Below are 14,621 nucleotides of genomic sequence, written 5' to 3'. Positions count from 1 at the left end.
ACACTGAATACACTGTCTTATTTGAATATTTAAAACGCTTTACAACATGGTGTGAATTAACTTTAAATGTTGTGTTTATTGCTCATTTATGTACTTTTCATTATTTTTACCTTAGATAATGGTGACAATTTGTATAAAGCATATAATTATTCTTATATTGTAGATTTTGCCCATTTCAATAATTGCTGCATCCTTTTTGTATAAAAATTTTTAGTTACTTTGTCATTTTTGTAATCCAATTTAAGCTTATTTTCCTTTATTTCCCAAACCGCATTTCTATTGTATTTGTTTATTTATTCTAGTATGTAGGTTTTGTCACATTTCACCCCTATTTCACTTATTGAAACATATCTGTAATAGCTTTACTTGATGGCAACACTAAGAGGCCAATCACACGTGTTGAGAGGCGACTTTCTTGAATGATTTAGTAACTGCCGCAAGCCTTTTGCGGGCTGCTTATGCACCATACGTGCCTTGCGTTTTAACCGCCTGCTGCACTTAGGTATGGGACGATAATCGTTTTCAAGGTATATCATGGTTTGGAAAAGTAAAGGTTTTAAAATCGCCAAGATTTTCTGCAGTACTATTCCTAAGGTATGTGTAAGATTTATTTTTATTCTATTTTATTTTTTGTTTTGTTTTTTAGTACAAGAGCAGAAAAGATATCCAAAGATGCCATTTTAAATGGTAAAGAAATCTGTGTTTTTGAAACTAATGAAGACAGCAGAAGTCAATGATTTATTTTCATTATTCAGCCTGACATGTTTACTGTTTTAACATATTTTAAATCTTTCAAAAAATAGAATATATTGTTTTCAAAGGAGAAAAAATGTAGTTTTTATACCCAGAAGTATATATAAAAATAATATATTTTAAAGCAGTAATCACAATACCGTGAAACTGTGAAACCATGATATTTGTATCCAAGGTTATCATACCATCACAATCTTATACCGGCCTATGCCCAGCTGTGACTCACATTTTTGCCGTTGCGCACTCACAGAAAAATTTTGTTACGTCAGTTGCATCTTTTTCATTTTCCAATCAAAAGAGAGGAGGCGGTGTTTCCGTTGAGGTGACAGCAGTGTTTGTGTTGTCAGGACAGCTATGGACACTTTTGAAGATAGAGGAGAATCTTGAATATCACAATATTATTAAATATTACAATTATACACAAATCAACAGCAACACTTGCGCACAATAGGCAGTTAATTCAGTTGTTGCCTAGCGGCATAAAGAGCGCACCGCTCTTGTTTTTTTGGTGCGCCTCGCATTGTTGGAACATAAAAACACGTCCGTTGTGATTGGCCCCTAATGTTACACACCTTAATGATTTTATCAAGCTAGTTGGCATTAAAATCTCATCCCAGTTGATATCAACATGTATAGGGATTTTTATATCAAACAAAAGCCCTTAGATTTAAATAACCCCTTCCTGATTGGATTAAAGGACCACTTCCTATTGCACAACAGACCATCATTTACATCAGTTCATCACAAAAATAGAGGCTTGGAAATGCAAAGCAGTCTTTAAACGAGCCTGAAAGAATTCCTGTGGTGCATGCTGGGAGCCTGCAGGAGGCATCACAAAGTCTTTGTGTAATGTGCTGAATTAAATTAAATGTGTTTTCTTTTTTCATTTAGACCTCCAGAGAGTTTAGAGACACTCTGCTCCATGTTGACTCAGGTGGAAGGTGTACCTGCATACCTACCAAACTGCCTCCTACTACAGGACACAGTGAACAGGGCTAAAGAATGGCTTCAAGAAGCAGAGAGTTTACAGGTTGAGTGCTACACACTAAATGTCGAAGATTAGATTTCTAGTGTCTGTTGATATAAATGTTGATGGTGGTTTCTTTGTGCTGTCAGGTGGGAGGTCAGGTGCCGGTTTTCAGCTCGCTCTCTGATATGGTTCTGAGAGCTCATTCTATTCCTGTGCGACTGGAGCCCCTGGACCAGCTGGAGGTTCAGGTATCAGAGGTGCAGTCCTGGAAGGAGACGGCAGCTAAAACCTTCCTAATCAAGAGCTCCCCCTTCACGCTGCTGGAGGTTAGAATCCACATATATGAAGCTTATGGGAAATACTGAGTTTATAAAATTACACTTTACGCAACAACTGCGTGCAATAAATGACAACAACAAACATTGCATAACAGGTTTTTAGTTGAATGTTGTGTTGTGTAAATGTCATCTGATTTGCATTTCTTTTTTTAAATGTAAAGTTTCAGCTCTTTAAAGGGAAAATAATGAAATTTCATCTCTTTATTCTCTTTAAAAATGTGTCTGGTCTTCACAGTGATTTAAAAGTTGGTAAATTTTTGCCAAATTAAAATTGTCATGAGTAGTTAATTCTGGCTTTTTTTCTTACATTCATGACTATACATATCTCACAATTTAGTCTTAATATCTAGCAAATGTGAGTTGATATCACACATAGATTCATGTGTCTGATCTCCCTGTGTAGGTCTTATGTCCTCGATGGGAAATGGGCAGCTCTTTGAAAAAGAAGAAGATGAGAAAGATGAAGGGCGACTGTGTGTCATCAGGGAAGAAGAAGTTTGTGAAGCTGGACAGTATGAGTGACGTCGAGAGAGCACTTTCAGACAGTAAAGACTCTGCATCTGCTGTGAGTTTACTCTACACATTTGTTTATTACTGACTGTTAACGTGTCTCCAATAATGTTTTAACTTTAGGCTTAGCTAATAGTTTCTTTGAAAATTAGAATTGGAAAACAGCAAAAACAACAGGTTTTTTGTATTACTCCTGTAAGCTCAAATATTTTGGCTGCACATGTGAAAATCTGAACAACAGGCCTGTTAGGAAAAGTAGTAAATCTTTAAATGGACAGTTTAAACAAAATTGAAAATTCTCAACATTTACTCTTTCTTGACTTGTTCCAAAACTAGTTGAGTTTTTTCTTCTGTTAAACACAAAAGATGATATTTTGGACATCAAGACATGTTGAACATAAATAAGACATGTTAAAGAAAGCTGAAAACCTGTAACTATTGACTTCTATAGTGTTTGCTTTTCCTTGTTTGGATGACAGTGGTTAAAGGTTTTCAGCTTTCTTCAAGATGTCTTATTTGTGTTCAACATGCTTGTCATGCTTCAGCTTTTTATTTAGCCAAATATGCTAATTAAGCCATGCATAAATACTGTTGCAATATTTTCCTATGGTACTGAAAATTGTAATAACTATTTTACTTAAAATATCAAAGTTAAAAAATCCAGAATCATGACAACACTAGTTCTAGAATCATCTTAGTTACAGAAACAGTTCTCCTAGGGGCCGATCACACCAAACGCACTTTTCCGTTCTAAGAACGCGAGGTGCACTGCACTGCATTTTTTGTTGACAAGCAAAAAAAGGAGTGCCCTGCGCTTTTTATGTTGCTAGGCAACCATTTAATCATTCTTTCTCCTTTGTTTCTTTATTTTGCTTGCTTTTAAAGAATTTACACTTTTTTTTTTTTTTTTTTACAAATTTACAAGAATGTTTAAATAAAAGTGTTGACAACTGTGCAATTCTACTTATTTTATTATGTTAAAAGCTATATAAATTTGTTTCTCATCTATGTTTTCTGGAGGGCCACCAGCACTGCATTGGAGATCTCCTTTTCCACACCCATTACAGGCCTTTCAATCTCTACTTATGAGCTGATGATCTGAATCAGGTGTGTTTGGTTGAGGAGATATGGAAAATATGCAGAGCTGGTGGTCCAGGAACATGGTTGAGAAACATTGCTTGACTTGACAAGTATAATATGCTTGATTTGTTTTGTATCTGTTTCTCTCAGATGTTTACTTTGGCTGAGGTGCGTTTAAAAGAGCTGGAGTCACTCTGCTCTCTGCGTGCATCGAATGAATCCAAGCTCCTGCCCACAGCCGACTGCGCCTCGCTCAAAGTGTGTGTGTGTCAGAAACCAGCCATGGGCGCCATGCTGCAGTGTGAGCTGTGCCGGGACGCTTTCCACAGCGTGTGTGTGCGGGGTCCCTCAGACCCCCTGGACCCTGAAGCGTGGCTTTGTCCATTATGCCTGAGGTCGACCAAACCGCCTCTGGATAAGATCAGGAGCCTGCTGTCTTCACTGCAGCGGATCCGCGTGCGCTTACCTGAAGGCGATGCTTTACGTTATATGATCGAGCGCAGTGTGAGCTGGCAGCGGAGGGTGCGAGAGGTTATAGACTCTTATGGGCTCTCGTCAACCTCTCAGGATGGCAGAGGAGCTTCACCTTCACAGAACCTTTACAGGAGCACTGGCCACAGCAGGAAGGTTAGAGATGATTTCCCAGTGTTTGTAGAGATGAAGTGGAGACTCTATTGTAACTGTATTATAATTGTATTTATTTTATATCAAATTTAATTTAGACTTTTAATCTAAAAGGAAAGTCATTTAAAGTTCATGTGAACCAGAAATTGATCAGACTTTTATTTTAGTATGTTGATGTACTTTTAACCAGTGCTTAATTTAAGCCGGATCCTGTTCCGGAAAATGTCAGATATTTGTGTTTTGCGTTCTGGTTTTTATTTACATGGAACAGGCATTAACTTGTGCATGGTGAATACCTACACACACATGATGGTAGTCACTGTGAGCAAGTTAAAGCAAAAGTCACGTTTAACTATTGGCCCTCACCAATATTTTCAGGCATTCGACTTTGTTCACAATCACTCTCATTGGTTGGTAATTGTTTGTTTCGTGCGCAGTGAGCAGCAAAAATAATGGCGTAGTGGCCAGCCTAAATTTTTAAAAATGGCAAAGGGGCAGTCACACATATTTTCATATTTTAAAACCACGAGTAAATCTGACAATGAGCCTGATCAAAAGAGATCTTGAGAAGATGAAATTGTGCCCATGGATCAGGATAGCGGAAGACAGAGACAAAGCCATCTCAAGTCAGCAAGTGGTCAGACTTTCATTAAAGATGACCAAACCACGCATATTTAAATTTTTTAAAATCACAAGTAAATCTGATAATGGGCCTAATCAAAGGAGATCTTGAGAAGATGAAACTGCGCAAATGCATCAGGATAGCGAGAGTCGGAAGCAAAGCAATCTCAAGTCAGTCAGAAAACATGACAGAAGAGGTAACTGTGTGCTCTTCTTGAAAATTAGACAGAGTCATTTAATTTTTGCACATAATAGTGAATTGAACTGAATAGTGATTATTGATATGATTTATGTTTGTAGCTACTTGATTTTATTATCCATGATTGACCTATAACTTTATATGGCACTATAACTTTAGACGGCAGGCCAGAATCACAGTGGCAGGCCAGACGCCCCTGTCTTCAGTTGATTAAATTGCACTTTTGCTTTCACATGGACTTTGATATTTTCTATTTAATAATATTGTAATATGATTTAAAAATTTTCACTTTTTTATTTGTGTATTTGTTACGTTCCAAAATTACATTTAGTTCAATTTAAATTTATTTTTTGTGTTTTATTATTAGTTTTTGTATTTTAAATATTTTTTATTTTGTGATTTTTGTTTTAGATTTTAATACACATTTTTAATATATTCAAGGTATTTTGTTATAATGTTTGATGATATTTAATATATTTTTTGCATTTATTTACTTTTTATTTAATTGTTTATTTTTTATTATTGTGTTTTATTAGCATTAAATTATTTCATTTAATTAAACGGTAGCATTTTTAGAAATTATATTTAATTTTTATTAAAGTTTATTTATTTATTTAGTTCAGTTTTGGATTTAATATTTTTTTATATATTCAAACTCAAACAAAAAGTGCTTAGGTACCTTAAATAATGTTTCTGTGCTCTTTGGTCAAGGGAAAATCTTTTTTTCCACATTTTTTTGAGTGCCTTGAACTGATTTTTGCTGTTTATTCTTTTATAGGTATATTGTAACTTATATTTGTAATCTGGTTTATATAAAATATATTTAATATTTAATGGTTAAGTTGTTTAATTATCTACTAATATTAAACTAGTTTTTATTTTTTTATATTAACTATAAATAATTAACTTGTTGACTTTTGTTGTAGCTGCAGCTGTGTGGCTCTCCATCTCGGTGTCAGGACTGGGCAGTTTCAGGGCAGGAGCAGACGGTGTTTTACACAGAACAGCGCTGTATTCCTCTCCAGGGTCTGTATCTTGTTCACATCTGCTGAAATCTTGTTGTGCGTAATATTAAAACCGCAGCTGTTTTATGCTGAATCTCTGTGTGTGTTCAGGTCTCAGTCCAGAGCTGGAGGAGCTGATGGTGGAGGGTTTGGTCCTGCAGGTTTCTTTGCCTGAGACCCAGCAGCTCTACAGGCTTCTGCTGTCTGGCCCGCCAACCACAAACACGTCCCACGCAGAACACAAGTCCTACCTCACACCACCACAGACAGAGGTAAACACTGAGAGCCTCGAAACAGATTAGATATTTACATTAAACTTAAAACACTGAGAAGAACAATCAAAAAATTCCCTCCAATAGTGATAATGTTTAAATAATTCAGCACAAACAGACCAAGAGTTCTGAGTTGAGCAAAAGTGTATAGGAATATTAGGCTTAGTGTTGGATATCTGGATTTCAGATGAAGGAGAGCCGCCTTGAATCCACCAATCAAGGGAGGCTGCTGTTACCATGGCAACCAGAACCATGGCAAAATAGCTCAGCAACAGCTTTCAGATCTCATAAAGCATGGGTTACATAATTTAACCAGTTTGCCTGCTATCTGGTTAGATTTGAATCATTTTCAACAAATATGGTCATACTGAGTAGTTCTATTATTTTATTTCATTAAATCATTTGCTATATTGGATGTGTAGTTCATAAAATGTAATGTAATTTCTTTAACATTTTTTTTGTAGCTGATTGGTTTAATACTTTTTATTTGAGGGTCTTTAATGCACATTAAACAGAATGCATCCAGAAATAATAACTAAACTGCTTAATTATTTTGTTAACCTGCTTTGTTTCTGTTTCATATGATTTTCTTTATGACCGTGATCAAAATATTGTGAAATTCTGATTTGTTTTCAGAATGTCACATTTAGATTTCCCCTTAAAAGTACAGAGAATTAAAGGAGCAAATACAAAATGATAACTATGACTACTAGAATTTTATCTGTTGGCTTTATTTGTCTCACGAAAACTCATTTTACAGATTTTACTATCAACACCATAAGATGAATGTCACAAAGCAAATAAATTAAAATGACAACTGTATCTGTGAAAGGATGTCAGGAGCAGTCGATATTGACAGACCATCCATTCCCATCCAAAGTGCACAAGAGTTTCTGACTGCTACCATTTTTCTTGTAAATTTAAACCTGCACTGCAAGAAATGTAATTAATAAAATAAGACTAAAAAGGTAGCCAGATGCCAGCAAAGAAGAACTATTTCTGTTTATTTAAAGCTTTATTTGTTCAAGTGTGCTTTAGGATACGCTCTGGCTATTATAGTTTGATCTCAAATAACCAAAAAAATGCATATATAAATTCAGAATTTGCAGAGCTTAAGGTAAAGTCACACAATCCTTCAGAATTCAATATTAAAAACAGATGTTGTGATAATATATTTCTGGAAACTGAAATGCATTTTTCAGATTTCCTTAATGAATAGAAAGTTAAAAAAACAGTGTGTTAAAATTGTAAATACTATTTTAAATGGTCACTTTTTACCAATTTGATCCATTTTTGCTTAATTAAAGATCTAAAAAAGTCTTTTTGGCCTCAGTAGTACACCAACAGTACTGACTAGGGATGTCCTGATCAGTTTTTTTTTTTAGCCTCAGAGTCATTTGATTTTGAGTTTCTACTGAAATTTAAAAAAAAAATTTATTTAATTTACCGTAACTGTTAACAAACACTTCTGTGAGGTAGCTTGAACAATCAAGTAATAATTAACATCAAGTCTTCACCTTTAGACTTTAGTGCATTAGTAAATATTAAAATATCTAATATAAAATCAGAAAGCAAGACAACTTAAAATACCTGGCAGGCAATCCCAAGTTTCATATCTCGCAGTTTGCTATGGCAATGTTGTCGTCATCAACTTTATAACACCTCCAGACTGCAGACATACTCTCCCTTTCCGCTTCAAGCTGCTTCTGTGTTTTACTTTGCTGGTGTTTACACAATAGCATCTCTAAAACAAAGTCATGTCATGACACATGCATTGATGTTTTTGTGTGAAGTCAAGAAAGAGGTCTAACTCTGTGCTATCGCGTAACTATAGATGTGTTAACAATAATGAGAGAATATATATATGTATATATATATATAGGACTCGATTGTATGTACACATATATATTCGAGCCCTAACCGGGAGGTAAAATCCGATTCCGATTTTGCCTGAAAGCGTGATCGGGCCCAATTTCCAATCACGTGATTGGATTTGGACATCCCTAGTACTGACCATGGTTAAAATAACCTTTTGTAAGAAATGTATTTGTATTAATTCTACTGCGTGCCCTCTACAGACAGATGCAATCACTTCAGCAGAAAAGAAAGCCAAGCGGCGAATGAACCGAGACGAGGTGGATATCAGGGAAAGAGGGACGAAGCTGAAAAGCAAGAAGCAGAGGATGATGGGTGTGGAGAAGCGGAGAGAGAGGAAAGCAGCGTCAGTCTCTGCGTCAGACATGTCTCAGTCAGAAGACTCAGAGGAGGACATGACTCTGTGTCCTGCAGAGAGCTGTCTCCAGCCTGAGGGAGAAGAGGTGAGCGACTGGACAAAAAGACTCTGTTCCCTTTGTTAGAAGGGCCAATATCAGATTTGCAGTGTGAACAGATCATGGTCCTAAACTGACCCGCATGCGCAAAAGTGCATTAAGGAGAGCACAAAATGTCTAGTTATGCACACACACGTGTGCTGCATGAGTAAGCACGTTGTCAGATCATGCTTATATGATTATTACGCTTTTCACAGACAACCGTGGTGTAATTCATGAACTGTAAATGATTGTTCTGCTACTACGAATGTGTATTTCGGCATTTGAGACCTTAAATTAGTCTCCTGTGATAATAAAAAAAACTGATCGTTTGTGATTTATGACAAGCGCTGTGCGTGGCGATCTGATAACCGGTGTAGTGAACTCATCAAAGGTTAATAAGCAGCCGCAGACTAAACTGTGAAGGCGGATTTGGTTTATCTCCGTTTGAGGAGTCATTTATTTTACTTCATTATAAACAGTAGACCTATGCAGAAGGGCGGTTTGGGTGCTCGAGCATCTGCCCTTTTTTTCTCTCGGAGAGAGTTCTTCCTCCTTTGCACCCGAATCCCCTATCCACAACACCCACGACGCTTTTCGGCTTCGCGATCAACCCGTGCCTCAATGGTTAACCAGATTAGTTGACAAGCACCTGTTATGCCTTCAAAATCTTTTTCAACATGAACAACCAACTTTCTGTGGTACTGTAATCTCCCTGTGTGCTATTCTATTGTGCTGCTGAGGGGTAGATGTCTGCAGCACAGAATAATGACGCATGTCGCTCAAAGATTATGTAAAAGTCACATGAAATCCGACATGACCGGTCACATTGCAAAACATCAGATCTGTGTCTGATTTAAGACCACATATGAAAGTGGCACAGATCTGACCTGAAAAAATCAGATTCCATGCGGTTTGGGCTGTTCACACTGTCATCACCTGTGTCACATGAGGGGAAAAAAAAATCCGATTTGGGCCAAATTTGCCTGCAGTGTGAACGTAGCCTTAGTGTTCCATTTGGGATGACAAACTTAACCACAAGTAAATAGGGCAGGCTTGACCAACTTTGTTCCTGGAGATCTACATTCCTGCAGATTTCAGTTGCAACCCATATCAAACACACCTGCCTGTAATTATCAAGTGCTATTTAGGTCCTAATTAACTGGTTCAGGTGTGTTTGATCAGGGTTGGAGCTGAACATTGCAGGAAGGTCGATCTCCAGGAACATGATTGAGTACCAATGGCATAGGTTATCATTTGGGACGCAAATACATTTTCGAATTTATTCGTTTCTTCATTTTCCTTCAGCTCAGTCCCTTATTTATTAGGGGTCGCCATAGTGGAATGAACCGCCAACTATTCCGGCATATGTTTTACACAGCAGACACTCTTTAAGCTGCAACACAGTACTGGGAAACAACCATACACACTCATTTACACACACACTTGTACACTGGCCAATTTTGTTTACCCTAATTCACCTATAGCGCATGTCTATGGACTGTGGGGCAAACAGGACACCCAGAGTCGAATACGGCGAGGACATGCAAACTCCATACAGAAATGCCGACTGGCTCAGCGACGTTCTTGCTGTGAGGTGATAGTGCTAACCACTCAGCCACCATGCCGCCCCTGTTTGGAATTTGCCTATATTTTTCTAATTTCATAAGTGCCACCTACTGGCAAAGAATTAATTTCAATGTCCATTCAGCCCATCAGATGTTTTTATTCAGTCCACCTTTAAAATAGACCCATATTGTTATAATGCTTGAAATGTAAAAGTGAATTTACAGTTTAAACTCAGAGTTTTACCTAATTAAGTTGTGTTTCTTTTAAGTAATTTTTATAGTTTAATGCTGAGATGCACTAGGCTCATGGATGGCTGTTGGGCAGTGCCATCTGAGCGTTTAATGTGTTTCGCCACTCATGGGGCTCATGTTTATGCCTGATACAGCATGTACAGTCGAAGTCAGAATTATAAGCCCCCTTTCTCATTTTTAAATATTTCACAAATTATGCAAGGAAATTTTCCCAGTATTTCTGATATTTTTTCTTATTTGTTTTATTTTGACTAGAATAAAAACAGTTTTTAATTATTTTAAAATGTTTTAAGGTCAACATTTTTAGCCTCTTTAACAAACCATCATTATACAATAACTTGCCTAATTACCCTATCCTGCCTAGTTAACCTAATTAACGTAGTTAAGCCTTTAAATGTCACTTTAAGCTGTATAGAAGTGTCTTGAAAAATATATATTCAAATAATTTTTACTGTCATAATGGCAAAGATAAAAGAAATCAGTTATTAGAAATGAGTTATTAAAACTATTATGTTTAAAAAAATAAACGGAGAAAAAATAAACAGGGGCTAATAACCCCTGGGTTTAATAATTCTGACATCAACTGTAGGTATGCAGCGATTAACCGATTTCACTATTAACTGTGCTTTAATTCATCACGTTTAATGCGCAGGTTGGTTATTTCTAATCTTGGCATACAGCTTGCGGATGCATATTTTATACTTTGTATGGAATAAACACTTTTCTACTCCAAAGACAAAAAATACAACATGAAGTCCAAAAAAGAATGGACTATTGTTTTATTATTTTTTCATATTATTTTGTGCCATATTATTTGGTTACTGAGCAGCAATAAATAACACTTTAAAATATAAGAAGTTAGTAGCGTTTTGAAATGAATGAATGCACATAAATCGTGTGAACGGTGACTATTCCTCTGACTATAGTCATACAACCAAAATCTATAATCATTGCATCCCTAATGGCCCATTCCCATGGGGTGTCGGCGTCACCGCTTCCCATTCACTTCGAATGGGTGATGTCAAGCATTGCCGAACTCAATTGTGGATCCATCAGCGTCACTTCAGTGGCGTTGATCACTGCAGAAGTTGGGAAATTCGAAACTTTTCAAAACCTTCAATGGAAGCGTCAACCAATCAGATCGATGTATGTAAATATACCATCTCAGACAGTAGCCGATTGCTGTCTACTTTCATTGCTGCTATTTCACTGATGCTACTATGACTATCGCGTCAGCCCCAACTTAAGACAAACCCTCTGTCAAGCGTTTTGTCGCTGAACCTTCCTGTGAATCAGGCGTAACAGCATGTAGAATAGGCATCAGCCATCAACATCTATCGTGAAGTAGAGTGCTCTGATAGATTGTCTGTTATGGCTATGTCCACTAACCACTTGGCTATTGTGGCTGACCTGGTTTAGTGTGTTACCGCAGGCGTAGCTCTATCTCGCTCATACAGTACTAATTTTATCGGTGTAGGTCTGCTAAAATATAACATTTGGTAGGAAACCCCAGCATACCCTCTGAAATGTGTTTGTGACTTTTGTTCCTCCTGTGTTTCAGGTGGACTGGGTGCAGTGTGATTGCTGTAACCGCTGGTTTCATATGATTTGTGTGGGAGTCTCAGCAGAACTGGCAGCCGAGGAGGATTACATGTGTGTGAGCTGCAGCACAAGTCACATGGACCGCCGGAAGTGAGACGTTCTCCCACCCCTCCGCTTTTCTCGGATGTGTAACTGACCCCTCCCGTTCCCTAACCTATGACCTCTGACCTTTGTAACAACGGTGCTATTTTACTCTTTTTGTTGGACTCTGTCCTGAATGATACTCTTTGGTCACCTTTTTTTGTATTTTTACAGATCTTCTCCTTCTGTGGAACTGTTTGTGATCGTCTAAATCAATGCTAAATATGCTCAATGCTGAATGAATATAGCGGTGCATGGGGTTTGTGTTGGGGTTGTTTTCTGGCGTGGAGGAGTGACGCTCTGGAAAGGTCGTCTCTTCTGCATGCACGACCGGAAACGCCCCGGCACAGGACAAACCGACAGTTTTCACCAAATACAATAAAGAATAAATACAGAGAGATTATTTTTTTGGAAACTATGGCCGTTTCAGTACACATCATGCATCTGGGATTTTCTCCGTTGTGTCGTTTTATTTCCTTTTTTGTAGATTAGTTTTATTTATCGGAGCAATAATGTCGTTTGTACGTTTCTGGAGGTTTCGGCGGTCTCAGTTGTGTTGGGGATTTTTAGAGATGGTGGTCAGATATTCAGGATATGTAATGGACACACACACATACACACGTCATACTTGTAGCAGACAGAAGAGTGTAATGAACTGCCACAAAACCTGCTCAAGCCGTTCTGAAGGGTGAGGGTGGGGGTGATGGGGTTTGGGGTTTGATTAGCTTGTTAAAAAAAAAAAAAGTCCCAATTTATAGTGTGGAATAAAACTCTTTGTTCTAATATCAGTAAGAGCCTCTTCTCTTCTTTATTTAATCACCTCTGTTGTTGTGGTGCATCGGATTGATCACAGACCAGCCTATTTCTAGTCTTTAGAATGTACTATTTATAGATTTTTCTTTAATTACTTACATATTTTTTTTACTTTTTCAATTTTAGTTTTAGTCATTTTAGTTATGAATTTTAGCTTGACCTTAAATTGAACTCGGTGTCATTTTAAACCTGTCATTTTGTTTATTTATTTAGCACAGGGGTCTCAAAGTCAAATTGGCAGGGGGCCATATTCTAGCACACCAAAAAGTGGAAACTTGATGTAACTGATGCAGTCAGACATTCTTCCCTAGAGTATCAAAGCTCCTTTTTGTTTTTTGTTGTACATGTAGAAAGAGTAGTTTAAATTGCTATGAAAATACTACAATTTAATAATATGCATAATAATAATAATTATTATTAGGAGGGAGGAAGAGGGGGGCTGCAAATTGAGACCCCTGATTTAGCAGATGTAGTACACTTAAGTTCAGTAACTGGCCATTTTTTTCTTTTTCACTATTTTGAATCATAGTTCAGCTCTATTCTGTTAATTTTCAGCCATTGTTAAAATCTTTTAAGGATTTTAAGAATAGACAAGGCATAAAAATGCAATCAAGTATATAAAAATAAGTATAAAATACCCAAACTAAGAGTTCAGTCAATTAAATAACCTCATTCAAACCAATCTGTCTTTATGTGACCACGCTAAACATTGAAACACAGGCAAGATTATTCCTGACATTAAAATATTTTATTTATACAGTGTCTACAGTTCTAGAGTTACATTTAGAATTCAAAAACCTGTACATTGTTTATATTGCTGTTATCTGTATTGATATTGAAATGAATGCACAGTAACTCAGCAAGTTCTTTGAGAACATTTAATATCACTATTTGTGTTTAAATGAAACCTGCAATCCAAGGCCCATTCCCATGGGTGGTTCGAAAGACCCACCCCACAATGCCAAAGGTCCAGAATTTGCCCCATGCATGAGCTGTTGTCCTATTTTGACTGCTACACCATCATAAATTGTAGAGGTAACTTATCAAAGGCTTTCAGATCATGCAGAATCTGACATAAGTGAAGTCAATTTTCACTACTGACCTACTGTATTGTTGTTAAAAACATAAAACATTTTACAAGTAACTTAAATCTAAATCTTGGTCCTGATTCTTGAAAGAAAAATGACCAATGAAAAGGTGCAATGCACCAAAAGTGGCCCATATTAAAGTTAATTTTAATACTAATTAGGCTGTTATCCATGAATCTTCAAATCAACTTTGAAAAGTACTTCGAAGACAGGCTAAAGAGATTGTGACGCTCGACGTTTTTATTATTATTATTATTATTATTATTATTTAAATGGCCAAATTCTGACTAAGAAAAAAATTAAATGTACTGGCACGCTAGTTATTTCCATAATAAATGACAAAAGGCTAAAAATATTTTTGGTGTTTTAAGCACTAAAATAGTGCTTAAATGTCACTAAATGGAGTATTTAAGCCTCATAATTAAATAGAAAATAAGGCGAATAACTGCAAAAAGTTAGATAGTTTTTAAAAAAGTTAGTTAGTTAGATAGTTTTGCGAATTATTTTATTCAGTAAAACACTCCCATGTTGTGGCAA

The 14,621-nt window shown here is 36.6% G+C and overlaps 1 protein-coding gene across 10 annotated transcripts in view; it reads left to right on the top strand.

Annotated features, from left to right (window-relative positions):
* Window positions 1-12,971, top strand: part of kdm5bb (lysine demethylase 5Bb) — a 36,582-nt gene extending 23,611 nt beyond the window's left edge. For 7 of the 10 annotated variants that reach the window (XM_087263105.1, XM_087263103.1, XM_087263102.1 and 4 more), the window contains 8 exons: window positions 1,645-1,783; window positions 1,870-2,049; window positions 2,465-2,626; window positions 3,802-4,278; window positions 6,022-6,121; window positions 6,211-6,371; window positions 8,450-8,689; window positions 12,062-12,971. In XM_087263105.1, the coding sequence (XP_087119231.1) occupies window positions 1,645-1,783; window positions 1,870-2,049; window positions 2,465-2,626; window positions 3,802-4,278; window positions 6,022-6,121; window positions 6,211-6,371; window positions 8,450-8,689; window positions 12,062-12,196 (1,594 nt within the window). In that variant the 3' untranslated portion in view covers window positions 12,197-12,971. The remainder of the gene's footprint in view (window positions 1-1,644; window positions 1,784-1,869; window positions 2,050-2,464; window positions 2,627-3,801; window positions 4,279-6,021; window positions 6,122-6,210; window positions 6,372-8,449; window positions 8,690-12,061) is intronic. The other 3 variants (XM_087263100.1, XM_087263099.1, XM_087263098.1) reach the window with 2 other exon arrangements.
* The last annotated feature ends 1,650 nt before the right edge of the window (window positions 12,972-14,621 follow it).

This window comes from Danio rerio, chromosome 8 (assembly GCF_052040795.2).
Source record: "Danio rerio strain M-AB ecotype USA chromosome 8, GRCz13ab, whole genome shotgun sequence".
NCBI classification, from domain to species: domain Eukaryota; kingdom Metazoa; phylum Chordata; class Actinopteri; order Cypriniformes; family Danionidae; genus Danio; species Danio rerio.
This window is presented reverse-complemented; position numbering and strand designations above follow the sequence as displayed.